Source organism: Malania oleifera, chromosome 8 (genome assembly GCF_029873635.1).
Source record: "Malania oleifera isolate guangnan ecotype guangnan chromosome 8, ASM2987363v1, whole genome shotgun sequence".
NCBI lineage: Eukaryota > Viridiplantae > Streptophyta > Magnoliopsida > Santalales > Ximeniaceae > Malania > Malania oleifera.
The window spans coordinates 42,140,895-42,154,352 of NC_080424.1; the positions used below are offsets into that span (position 1 = coordinate 42,140,895).

At 35.3% G+C, this 13,458-nt stretch overlaps 1 protein-coding gene across 3 annotated transcripts in view; it reads left to right on the top strand.

Annotated features, from left to right (window-relative positions):
• The first annotated feature begins 4,541 nt into the window (after nt 1-4,541).
• LOC131162307 (peroxisomal nicotinamide adenine dinucleotide carrier-like) overlaps nt 4,542-13,458 on the top strand; it is a 29,786-nt gene continuing 20,869 nt past the window's right edge. For all 3 annotated transcript variants that reach the window (XM_058118637.1, XM_058118639.1, XM_058118638.1), the window contains exons 1-6: nt 4,542-4,780; nt 4,963-5,076; nt 5,232-5,306; nt 6,229-6,359; nt 6,614-6,668; nt 8,095-8,247. In XM_058118637.1, coding sequence (XP_057974620.1) covers nt 4,547-4,780; nt 4,963-5,076; nt 5,232-5,306; nt 6,229-6,359; nt 6,614-6,668; nt 8,095-8,247 — 762 coding nt within the window. In that variant the 5' untranslated portion in view covers nt 4,542-4,546. The remainder of the gene's footprint in view (nt 4,781-4,962; nt 5,077-5,231; nt 5,307-6,228; nt 6,360-6,613; nt 6,669-8,094; nt 8,248-13,458) is intronic.

Below are 13,458 nucleotides of genomic sequence, written 5' to 3' on the forward strand. Positions count from 1 at the left end.
GTTTGATGTGGGAGATCTAGTGTTCTTGAAAGTAGTACCACTGAAAGGAGCTATAAGATTTGGGAAGAAGGGTAAGTTGGGCCCTACATTTATTGGCTTATTTGAGATACAAGAAAGAGTGGGTCCAGTGGCTTATAGGGTAGCTTTATCACCAACTTTATCTATAATACATGATGTGTATCATGTTTCCATGCTGAGGAAATACATCCCAGATTCCTCCCACGTAATCAGTTATGAGGAGATAGAGCTCACAGATACACTAGCATATGAGGAGACGTCAGTGCAGATCTTAGATAGAAAAGATCAGGAGTTGCGCACCAAGAAAATACCATTAGTGAAAGTCCTGTAGGGGAATCACGCAGTAAAGGAGGCCTCGTGAGAGTTACATGAAGAGATACGTCAGAAGTAGCCACATCTGTTTGGCGAAGATCAGTAGTAGTCAGGGGTAACAATCCAAATAAAATTAGTATTGTTTATTTCAGTGCATATTAATTAAAATATGAATTGTATATTAGATTATAGGGTAGATAACGTTTTTAGTTTTGGGAGAATTTTATTTTATGTATATGCTTGTAATCTCTCAGAACCCTGATTGTAACCACGGTATTCTTTCGCTACAAAATAGGTTAAGTAATAAAATAAGTAGTAAATTTTTCCTCAGAGGATGGTGTATAATATAGATAGTAAATTTTGAGGATGAAATTTTATAAGGAAAGGAGAATGTAAAGACCTAAAAATTATAATAATTAAATAGTAGAGAGGAAGGAAAATTTAAAAAGGATCAAAACAGGGTTCGTCGACGAAAGCCCTGATTTCGTTTCGTCGACGAACTCCTTGTAGGATTCATGGATGAGTCTTAGTGTCTCGTCAACGAAGAGATACTAAGAGGTTGTATTTCAGACCCATTGTTTCATCGATGAGTTCTTTACCTTCGTCGACAAACTGCGTATCAAGTCACCAATAAACATGCAAAATCGGGATTTCAGCGAGCAAATTAGTTTTTCCTTCTTTTCTCTCTCTAGATTTCGGAATTCTATGCTTTCTTTCTAGGTTTTTGGCTTGGTCTCTCCCCGGTTCAACAATCAGAAGCTACCACAATGATCTTGGGGAGATTCTCTACAACTTAGTCAGAGCAGAATTTTGGTTTGAGAAAGTTGGACACCATCCCAAAATCAGGGTAAGTAGGTTATTTTAGGTTTATTTGGTTAGGCTTCTCTGAACCTAGATTTTGTATTAGATGTTGATATATTGGTGTTTGAGGTGATTAAACTAGGGTATTGTGAATTCAGGGTTTGGTGCATATACTGTAGGCAGGCTAAGGAACCTAGTGGATGTTTCTAGGAACCCAGGTAAGATGATAAATAGTTTATAATTTTGGAAATATGGGTATGAAAATTATTCTAGAAATTCAATTGATTGACAGGGAAATATATGTGTGTTTAATTTCAGGATTTGGAATTATGAACGCCATGGGCATGAGTTAGGAATTAGCAGACGAGCTTAGTTTGCCAAGTAAGGGAAATATGTTATGTCAGTAAAATTAGGAATATTTATTAGTAAAGTATATGTATTTCAGATGGTTACAAATATTAAATTAAATGATTTTCATGATTATTATTCATATCATAAATTATTTTTATTATCAAAAAATACAGATTTCAGGATATGAGATATTTATTATTTTAGTAGTGTGACATGAGTTAATATTAGACCAGTACAATAGTTATACAACTTTCAAATTATCATGATTTATAGTATACATACAGAAACATATATTTTACAGCATTTTTCAGAATACCATAATATACATATTTCAGAACCATAACATTTAGATTATTCAAATATTCAGTATTTAGATATTACAAATTATTCATATTACGCAGTATATTCAGATCAGTTATTACAATGTTATGGTTATTTCAGTAGATATAGAACCATGGTAAAATAATAAGATATATATAGAATATTATTATACAATATCAGATCCCTGATGAATCAGTTAAGTCAGTAGAGCACGATATCGTAGCTATTTCAGATCAGAGTGCAACCACATATCTCAGATAGTGTGTGGATTTCTGTCAACCGTGCCTTGGAGGGATTGCAGGCTCCCCAGAAATCTAGGTTGAGGAGGCCGATTTGACGAGGGAGATGTCAGTTATCATGCCTTTGGAGGGATTGTAGAGTGGCCGGTCTGATGATTGATAGACTTTCAGTTAACTTATCCTAGTAGGCCAACCAATGTTAAGTCCCACCTACGGACCGCACAACCTTGTCATGAGGGGTTAAATCATGACATACAGTTTTTTAGGGAAGTTTGACAGTTATATATATATATATATATATATATATATATAGATTTATAAAAATTAGCAGACTTACCTATAGATTATAAAAGTATGATTAAATGGTAAGTTTATAAACAACTGTATTTTAAACCACATAGGTGTGAGTTACACAGTATTATATTTTACCTGTTATCCTAGTTCAGTTATTTGTTATTTCATAGTTCATGTAAACTCAGACGCCACACACTGGTAATAGCGTATTTCTTCTTATTGAGAGTTGTCTCATCCCAATAATTTAACATTTTTCAGGTGATCTAATTAGACGAGCAGATCAGGTTCGGAGATAGATAAATCATTTACATTGCCCTATCTGTAGGGTAAGTGTTTTTAGGGGAGACATATTTTTGGAGTAGCATTCAGGGTTTTTGTTGGTAGATGTTGCTGGGAAGATGTGTAGTTATGTATATATGTTTTGAGAATAATACTAAATTCTGGTATTGTAATAATGGTTGTATAGTTTTATATTTTCCGCTACATAGGTGTTTTCCAGTAGTCTTTATATATATATATATATATATATATATATATATATAATTAGAAAAAATGGTATGAATTTTGAGTTCGTTACAATAAAAATCCTTCCAAGATTCCTAGAGACGACGTCAATTGTTGTGGCAAGAATTTGACTAAAAAATACAGATAAATCTTGACCTTGAATCCCTGCAAAGAATCAAGAATAGGAGGCTTGGAGGGCCCAAGGTGCATTCCTAGGGATCACTTTGAGTCTAGAAGTATGGTGTGATTGCAGCAGTAGGAGAATGAGTGAAAATGAGATCCTTTGACCTTTATTGTGGAGTCCCCTTTATATTTGTTTTAGGGGTACCCTGTTGATGACTATAAGAGTTATGATTTGACTTGAGGATATTTATTAGGTTGAATTGATTTGGATGTCATATTTGTTGCAACTAAGCTCATCTTGTCCCTTCGGATATCATATTTGTTGTAACTAAGCTTATGTTGTCCATCCATATGATTTCTTTCTCTTTGTAGTCCTTTACAAGTCAACATTGATATTATTTTGTGTTATATCAATATTATTTATATACGTTATTTTTAAAATTTATGTTATTAATATTAAATTTAGTTTTAGATAAATAATTTAACAAAAATACTCATAAACTGGCATGCCAATTTTAATCATTTTAAACATTTTAGATAGCTTATAACTTTTTTACCAAACACTCAACTCTAACTTTTTTTTTTCAATGACTCCTTTTTTTATAAAGGGACCAGACAACTCTTACAATTATTTGAAGGGTTCCTTTTAAAAATTTCCTTTTAAAAAGTTACATGACGGTCAAATTAAGTGAAACTTTTAGAAGTTAAAAACTATTTTTTTCTCCAACATATTATTCAATTCTATTACAGTCCTTAATATTTTTCAAATATTATAAAACTATAAATGCATAATTATAATTTTTAAAAGTATATATATATATATATATACACATATATATAATCATTTTAAATACATATTCTGGACACACCTTACAATTTTTTTTTTATCAAATACTCAAAATTTTTTTTTCTAATAGCTTTTTTGTTTTCCATAGGAGGACCAAATATTTTTAAAACGATATTAATAAACTCTTGTTCATTTGCTTCTTTTCAAAAGTCCTTTTAAGAATAGTAGCGAACTAAACTAAGCCTTAGGACTTGTTTAGTATAGTTGTTATTTTCTATTTATGTTTTTGCATGGTGAAAAAAATATTGTAAAAACACGTTTCTTTATGTTGTCAATTTTTTTTTATTATTGATTTTTAATTATTTTTGAAAAAATTAGAAATCAAATTTTATGATTATGAATTATTTTAGTAAGTGTTGGCAAAAATTGTTCATTTGGATCAAATCATTCATTTTACATACTTTTAAATTGAAATAAAAATAAAATAATCATATAATTTAAATATAATTAAAGGAAAACATATATAAATTTCAAAAAATAATAATAATTATAACATAATTTTACTATTTTTTAATTGTCATCTCTAAAAATATTTTTATTATAAAGTAAAATTTGAAAGTATAATAATTTAAATAAAATAATTATAATAATTTTTATTAATTTTTATAATATTATTTTATTTAAAGATGAAAATGAGTTTTTTTTTAAAAAAATTAATTTTAATTTAATTTATAGTTTCTGTTTCTTGTTTCGGTTTTTGTAATTTACAATCATACAGTTCAACAAGCGTACGAAAATGCCCCTCATGGAACTTTCATTCCCTCGCATTCCAAGCCTCCAGCAGAGTTGTCGCGAAGGACGAGCATGTAAGCAGAGTGAGCTCGCCGCAGATAACATTCGCGGGAGCAGTGCTGCATTGCCAACGCTGGAAGTGGATAAGGTGAAGGGCATGTCGAACGCCGTGGCGAATGGGCTGGCCGGAGCCGGCGGTGGTATCATCGCTCAGATTGCAACGTATCCCCTCCAAGCGGTATCATCATCCCTATCATTCTTTTATTATAAAAATCAATCAGTGCTGCCGGCGCGTCTTTCCTTCGCCGTTACAGTTCCACCACCATACTCTCGTTTTCATCATTCATCAGTGAATTCATCTTATAAAAGCAAAACAAAACATAAAGAGAACAAAAATCGGTGCTGGGGGTGTGGTTGTAGGTGAATACGCGCCAACAAACCGAGAGAATCGCCAAGAAGGACCTCGCTAATTCGAGTGGGAGTTTGCCATCTCCCAATCGCTTTGCAGGTGGTACGCTTGTTCAAATTCTTCAGGTTATTGTCCTGCTCCCCTTTCTCATCTTCTTTCTTTTCATTCAAACCTCGACAAACTTTTTGAAAATTACTGAGAATAAAGAATGACTATTTATTTTCCCTTTTCCGAGATTTTCTGACCTATCATATGCACCCCCCTCCCCCCCTAAAACCAGGTTATAAGAAGCGAAGGCTGGGGAGGACTCTACAGTGGCCTTAAGCCTTCACTCCTCGGGACTGCTGTTTCACAGGTGGGTACTTATTATGTTAGAGGTTTTTACACAAAAAAAAAGGGTGATCTAGGATGGCCAATTAGTATTTGGATGGATCATTCTGGCCCTATTTGGAGACCAATTTCAAAAAAATAGGATCAAGGAATTATTGGGTCCTAAACCCAGGGATGTGATTAATTCACAGCATAGAAAATATTCTCAGGAATGACATTTCTAGGAATTTCATTATTGCAAATGAGATGCATGTGTCGTTGCAATATTTTGTTTGGTTCACTGTAATAAACCAAGAATATAGGCATGCCTCCAATGTCAATGTTTGGGGGATTTCTCCTCCATCCATGGAACAGGTGCCTTCCTGATGGTCTTCCTGTTGTATGGTGAGTTATTGTGTAGACACTGGTTAGTATTTGAGGTAGTTGATCCCTTCGATAGTTGAAGGACTATTACAATTTTTTTATATTCTATTTTAGTAGATTGTTTCTTGATGCGTTGGAGTTGCATGGCATAGTTCAAGCTCAAATTTGAGGTGGTTCAGTCCTGGGTTGTTCAAATGCATATCTTTTGATGCTTTATGCCATATGGGGCTCAAAAAAATATGTTCATGTTTCGACTTGATCAGTTCATTTCAGGTTTAGAAACTTCTCCATTAATTCTATGTTAGTACCCTGGCATCTTTAGCTTGATCGTTCAATGTGTCTTATACAGGTTGCTAGTTCTGTAAATAGTGGCCTCATATCAAATTTTAGGTTTGTAAACAGGCGGTACCATGTTGAAAGATATCAAGTCTTCTTGTAGGTTCTCCTCGTTTAAGAAAATTGATGCCCATCAAGACATGGGATGCTCCTTTCACCTGCTTTATGTTTTGTCGTCATTTTTGCCTTTTTTGCATGAGGTTTTACACTATGACGGTTGACCTGATGATCTCTTGTGGTGTCTCCAGGGTGTATATTACTATTTCTATCAGGTTTTCAAAAACACAGCTGAGGCTATTGCAGCTGCCCAAAGAGACAATGGACATGGAGATGGTACTGTTGGCATGTTTTCTTGGCTTTTTGTGGCAGCCATTGCTGGGTAAAAAGTCAAATTTTCTATGGCTTTGAAGCACAAATTGCCTTTAAGTTTCTTTTATATTTAGTTATGTGTTAATGGAGTCATGATGTTCTGATGAAGATTTGCTTTCTCATGGTTTGAGATTAAACCATATTCATATTTGTAGTCATTATTCTTATTTTGGAATGAGCTAAAGGGAAGAGTTTTGCTATTTTCCTTTTCATGAGGGAGGTTTAGGTTTAATGATATCTTATTACAAACTTTTTATTTTGCAGGTCTTTGAATGTGTTGCTGACGAACCCAATATGGATTCTTGTAACTCGTATGCAGGTGGTGCCTTTGGATTGTTTAACTGTGTGCTCATCTTCTTTACTGAGTGGGTATGAGATGGCCTAGAGGTTGTGGTCTAGTTCCACTCACATTTGGGTGGGGCTTGAACCTCACCACCCTCTCTCCCAATTTTTTTTTTTAAAATCTTTTTTGATAGCAAAAGAAGTTGAATTTATTAGAAAAAAAAAAAGAAGAAAGTACAAGAAGGAGAACAAGAAATCCTCTGCAACAGAATAAAGAAAAAAGAGAAAATAAAAAATAAAACAAAAACTATAAAGAAAAACTCAAACAATGAGACTAACAATGCCAACCATTCTCGTTGGATATCAGAAAACTTCACTCCTTTAAAACAACCATCATAAGCACACAGAGTGAAGCCAAATAATGTATCTTCTTCCATAAGAAAGATTCATTCAGCTTTTTTTTTCCATAAATATATGAGCATTTTGTTCAAACCATACACCCCACTGGATCACGAAAACTGCACACATCCACAAAGCCCAAGCATCCTTCCATCGCAAAAGAAGTGGGCGACAAATCCTCCACTGATCCCAGAGGAACCCAATTTCTCCCAAAAGACCAAAAAGCTTATCCCATATATTCCAAGAAAACAAGCAGTGCAAAAACAAATGAGATGCTGTTTCAGAACTATCACGGTAAAGAATACATATATCAAGAGAAAGTGCGTGCCTTTGAAGGTCTCGTACTCTTCAGCCAACTGTTGGTGTTAACTCTATTAAGATCAACTAACCAAGCAAAAGCCTTGATCTCTGAGGGAACTTTGGCCTTCCAAATAATTCTATGGAGTGGAAAGGAAACATTAGCATTAATCAAGTTGTTGCAAAAAGTTTTGCAAGAATAAGCCCCTGAAGAGTCTAAAGACCAAGAGCGTCTATCTACCCCTAAGAAAGGACAGCGAGTCCCCAATAACATCAACATGGAAGACAACTCCACCTCTTTATCAGTAAGAGTTCTATGAAGTGGAGGTCCCAAGAAAAAAAAATGTTTGAATTGTTTATTACAGTACTCTATTGCTCTTCATTAGTCCAATACTTCTCAGGAGAAACTTAAAGAGCTCTCAATGATTCTCTGGTTTGAACTTTAATACATACATATATACGTATACATGTATAAATTTTTTTCTTATTTTTTTCCCTCTTATATAATAACTGAAGGAAACAATTAGAATTATGGCTTACTAATTGTGATTTGCTAATGCTGACAGATGGTCTACCAATAATGTGTTTTTCTTAGCTTTTTACCCTTGTTTACTGGGTGGATAATCTGACCCTTGTTCAGTTTGTGGATATTGTTTCCCACACTCTGCCTTTGTAAAATCTCATATTTATACTTCCATACATAGGATTAGCATATCTTTAGTTGAATTTCAATTAACTTGAGGACTCCATTCTTCGTTTAATTTTAGACACATACTCAAGCAGAAAGGAAAATTATGGAGGCGAAGGAGGCTGCATTGAGAGAAGCTTTTGAAAGCGGTTTGATAGATTCAAGTTCTTTGCAAGAGAAATTGACTGAAATTCACACTGTAAAACCTTCTCCATATGGAATGCTGCATGCGGTTTGTATTTTCTATTTTGTTCTATTGTACAACATCTAAGTGGTGTATTTTTTTATATTTATTATGAGTTTGAGCAGTTCTTGATGGGTTATTTTTGCGATCCTTTCTTTTTCTGAATCTGAAATAAATGCTGTCCTTGTTTCTAAATGCTTTTCGTTATATTGCTTGACTGTTGACCTTGACAATTCCATGCAAATTGATTTATGTCTGCATGGCATAAGATGGTATGTGACTATTGACAACTTTATATTGACCTTGAAAAAATAAGTTATTTCTTGCATATTTTAATCGAAATAAATATTCAGCATACAATATGATATTTGAATCACATAAATTGCTTGGTATTGACTGATAAAAAAAAAAATCTAGGTATTCATTGATGTTTGATCAATTATGTTTTTGACTGAGTTTTGCACTCATCATAGTTCCTCTGATTTATGTAGTCAGGTGGCTTGAAAGTTTAGTTTTATTATCCCAACTGTTAGAGGTTATTTATGTCTTTTAGTATTATTAGTAAGTGTGTTAGTATGTTAATTAGCGAGAGTTAGTAAGCGTAATTGTCATTAGAATGTATATTATTTGTATAATAAATAGAGGGAGAGACCTATCTTCAAGTTAGGTCATTCTTATTAATCAAAATCTCAACATGGTATCAGAGTGTGATCCAACCTAAACCCTATTATACTCAGCCGTTGCCAGCAAAACACATTCCCATCACTGCCCTTCTCAGATCCACCTCCACCATTCATTATTTCACAAAACCAACCATATAGCTAAAAACAAAACCCTTCAAAGCCTACCCCCACGAAACCCCATTGCCGTAAAAGGTCCCATGCGCTGTCACATGCCAGCCAACTGCCAGCAGTGCCAACCCCACATGCCAGCAGATGAGAGTCTTTGGCCACCTTTTTATTTATTTATTTATTTTTCTCTGCCATGCTCTGATTCCTTCTCCAGACAATATTATCAAGCTATTGGGCATGTTTTTTTGCTAAAAAATCCAACCTTTTTTCGACCATGCACTCACAGTAATCTGTTAATTTCTGTTCGTTGTTTGTAAAGGCTTCTTCGTGAGTTTCTTGGAGCAGTGGCAGTGTTCGTAAATTAAGTTGTGAGGCTGTGGCAGTGCTATGTCAGTAGGTGAGGTGTTCACCTTGTCCGGGGTTGTGTCGGTACTTTACATAGTTTGTGATTGTCTTGATTAGTTTTGATTGTTCTTCTTGTTTGACATTGTTGTGGCTGCAAGTTTGTGAGTGTTGGGATGGAGTCTATGAATCCCAAAAATATGTTTCCTACATCGCTGCCATAGATAATGATTCAAAAGTTGGATAAAAGAATTATGGTCAATGGTCTAAAGCCATTCGGGTTTATTTAGCAGGATTAGGAAAATCTGAACACTTGCTCCACTTTTATCCTTTTGATGAGAAGAGAAAACAAGTGTGAATTCAAGAAGATGCCTTGATTGTTTCCCTCTTGTGTAATCCGATGGAATCACATATTGCACATATCATGTAGATACGTGCAAGGAGATTTGGGATTATGCCAAGCTTCTAAACTGTAGTAACATTACATGTATATATGATTTATCCTAGGAGTACTTTCAGTTACAACAAGGAGATAGGAGTATTGCAGATTATTTTGAAGAGATGAAGCGTATTCATGAGTAGCTTAATGTCTTGCCACCTATAACTGCCAACGTTTGTGAGATGCAGAAGCAGAGGGAGCAGATGGCAGTCCTTCGGGATCTAGCAGGCTTGAGACTCGATGTTGAGGCAGTCCGGTCCTAGATACTTAGTAGAGTCGAGTTGTCATCATTTGTCGATGTTTATTCTCATGTCCTTCGTGCTTCCTTTAGTACACATTCTCCTGCTCTTGCATCTGGCTCTAAGAAGACAGCCTCTGCTACACAAGGTGATTCTAGTGCTCTACTAAATAACTGCAAAAGTTATCAAGGTAGTTCGGGTGGTAATGGTGGTAGAGATGGATGAAGTAGAGGCACTCCTCGCAATTGCAGTCATTGTGGACTGAATAATCATACTATTGAGCAGTGTTGGGATCTCCACAGTAGACCTTCGCGTGTTGATAATGTAGACACCAACTTCGCACCTTTGGGGGCAGCCAATGCAGCCACCATTGACTCCACACCTTTGGGGCCGAGGGGGGGGCAACGTACTGTATCCATGTCAAAGGAAGAGTATTCCAAGTTCTAGCAGTATCAAGCGTCACAACAAGCTTCTCTCCCCATTGCATCTCTCGCCCAAACAGGTAATCCCATAGTATGCTTGTCATCCAGTATTTTTCGTCCTAGTCCTTCGGTCATAGACTCCACTAGCACTAATCATATCACATGTATACCTAATTTCTTCTCTACTCGTCAAGATCCTACAAATTTTTACCTTGTATTACTCTTGCTGATGGATCCACCACTGCAGTCAAGGGAATTGGGACTGTTAATCCCACTTTTTCTGTTTCTCTTTGTTTCGTTTTGTATATTCCCAAGTTTCATTTCAATCTTATGTCCGTTAGCAAGATTACTAAGTCCATGAATTTTTTAGTAACATTCTTCTCGATTCTATGGTTATTCAAGATTTGAAGACAAGGAAGACGATTGGCGGAGGGTGTGAAGCTGGTGGACTTCATCACTTTGAGCCGCTATCTCCTTCTACCGCCTGCGCTGCTGCTGCCACACCTCTCCAAATTCATTGTCTTATTGGTCATCCTTCACTAGACAAGTTGAAAACTCTTGTTCGTAATTTGAGTTTTGTGCCTAGTCTTGATTGTGAGTCTTGTTAGTTGGGAAAGCACCATCGTGTTCCCAACTAAACAGGCTGCAAGCCTTTTCTTGTTCCTAATTTGAGTTTTGTGTCTAGTCTTGATTGTGAGTCTTGTTAGTTGGGAAAGCACCATCGTGTTCCGTTTGCTTCCTGAGTCAATAAACAGGCTGCAAGCCTTTTCATGTTAGTCCATTAGGATGTTTGGGGTCCTAGTTGAGTTGTGTCCAAGTTGGGTTTCCAGTACTTTGTTTACTTTGTGGATGATTATTCAAAAATCACTTGGCTCTATTTAATAAAAGATCGCTTTGAGTTATTTCATATATTTTATGCCTTTTGTTTTGAAATAGACTCAATTTGGTTTGCCAGTTCGAATACTTTGAAGTGCTAATGCTAAAGAGTATTTCAGTTCACAATTTGCTACTTATATGACTTAGGTTGGTATTGTTCATCAATCATCATGTGCCCACACTCAACAAAATGGAGTTGCAAAGAGGAAATATAGACATATTCTTGAAATCATTCGCACCTTACTTTATCAAATGCATGTACCTAAAGTGTTGGTCATTTCAGTGTTGTAGTATTTGAGTTTGGTCTTTGATGGTGTGTGTAGTGGATCATTCTTTGTTTTATTGTCATACTTCATCAGGTAGGACCTTTCTTGTTGTTTATGTGGATGATATTGTTATTGTAGGTGATGATGATAAAGGTATTTAGAGTCTCAAAATTTTTTCTACAGACTAAGTTTCAAACTTAATATTTGGGATCGTTGACATATTTCTTGGGTATAGAATTATCTCGATCTTGTGTGGGAACTATTTTACCACAGAGGAAGTATGTTCTTGATCTGTTGGATGAAACTAGATTGTTGGGATCCAAACTGGTTGATACACCCATGGATTCTAACAGCAAATTAATGCCGGATATGAGTGATTTGTTGCTTAATCTCGAAAAAATACTAAAGACTTGTTTGAAAGTTAAATTATCTCATAGTCACTTGGCCAGATATATCTTTTGCAACAAGTGTTGTGAGTCAAATTCTAGACAGAGGACAAGTCATTGGGACATAGTCATTCGCATCTTGAGGTATTGCAAAGGTACACCTAGGAGAGGTCTTTTATATCGTGATCTAGGTCACACTTATATTCATGGATATATAGATGCAGATTGGGTTGGATCACCTTCCGATTGGAGATCCATGACCGGGTATTGTATCTTGGTTGGTGGTAATTTGGTTTCTTGGAAGAGTAAGAAACAAACTGTGGTGGCTAGGTCAAGTGCTGAATCATAATATAGGGACGTGACTCACACTACTTGTGAACTTGTCTGGTTGAAGAATATGTTGGAAGAATAGGATTTTTCACATTCTTAGCTTATGAAGTTGATGTGTGATAATCAAGCTACTCTTCATATTGTCTCATTACTACTGCTTATGGGAAGTTCGATATGCAACTTGCTAATTTTTTAAAGCTTTGGGAGGTGCTTGTGTTAAATTTATTTGTAACAAGCTAGGAACATATGACATTTATGCTTCAGCTTGAGGGGGAGTGCTAGAGGTGTTTTGTGTCTTTTAGTATTATTATTATCAAGCGAGTTAGTAAGGGTATCATTGTCATTAGAATGTATTTGATTTGTATTATAAATAGAGGAAGGGACCTATCTTTAAGTTAGGTCATTCATTTTAATCAAAATATCAACACCAACAAAGTTTTATGAGGATGTCATTGAGGACTGCCTCTTAAGCCTTCTTTTCAGCACATCTACTCTAGGTCACCTAGTTTGGCGCACCAAATCTTTGCTTCCTTCTAAATAAAGAGTTTTGTGAGAAAGTCATATTTGTGTTCACTAAAGTGGATTTTATTGAAACGTTTTAAATGATCACAATGAATAGTGCTATAAATTTGCACAAATATCTACACGGGCAAGTTTGTAATATTTGTGAAACATTAAGGATGAACATGGGATTTGAAAATTCATTGAAAAGAAGTTAGCTTTTTACTCGTAAAAGCTTCAAACAGCTCCATTTCTATGTTTGTTATTCGAAAGCTCAAAAGGTAAGTTTCCGTTCCTTGAACAACTTTATCCTTTTAAAAGTAGAAGCTCCCATAATGGGGTTTTTGTTTGGGGAGGTTGGGTGTTTGGGTTTGGAATGCAGCCTAAAGACGGTACCGGGAGCTTAATATCTGTGATGTTCAATGATGGGTATGCTCATCATTCCTTTGGTTGCCATGATTTTAGAAAATGGTGGCAGCCAGCCTAATGGCAATGGTTGTAGCCAAAGCAGATGTTATAGAGTTGCCATGAGTTCATTCTTTTGCATCAGCAAACTTGATAGAAACATAGAGATTCACATGTTTTGATCCTAGAATCCTACATTATATTGTTTTAAATGATTTGTAGTAATCCTTTTTTTCATTTGACATAGAAAATATACTGCAAA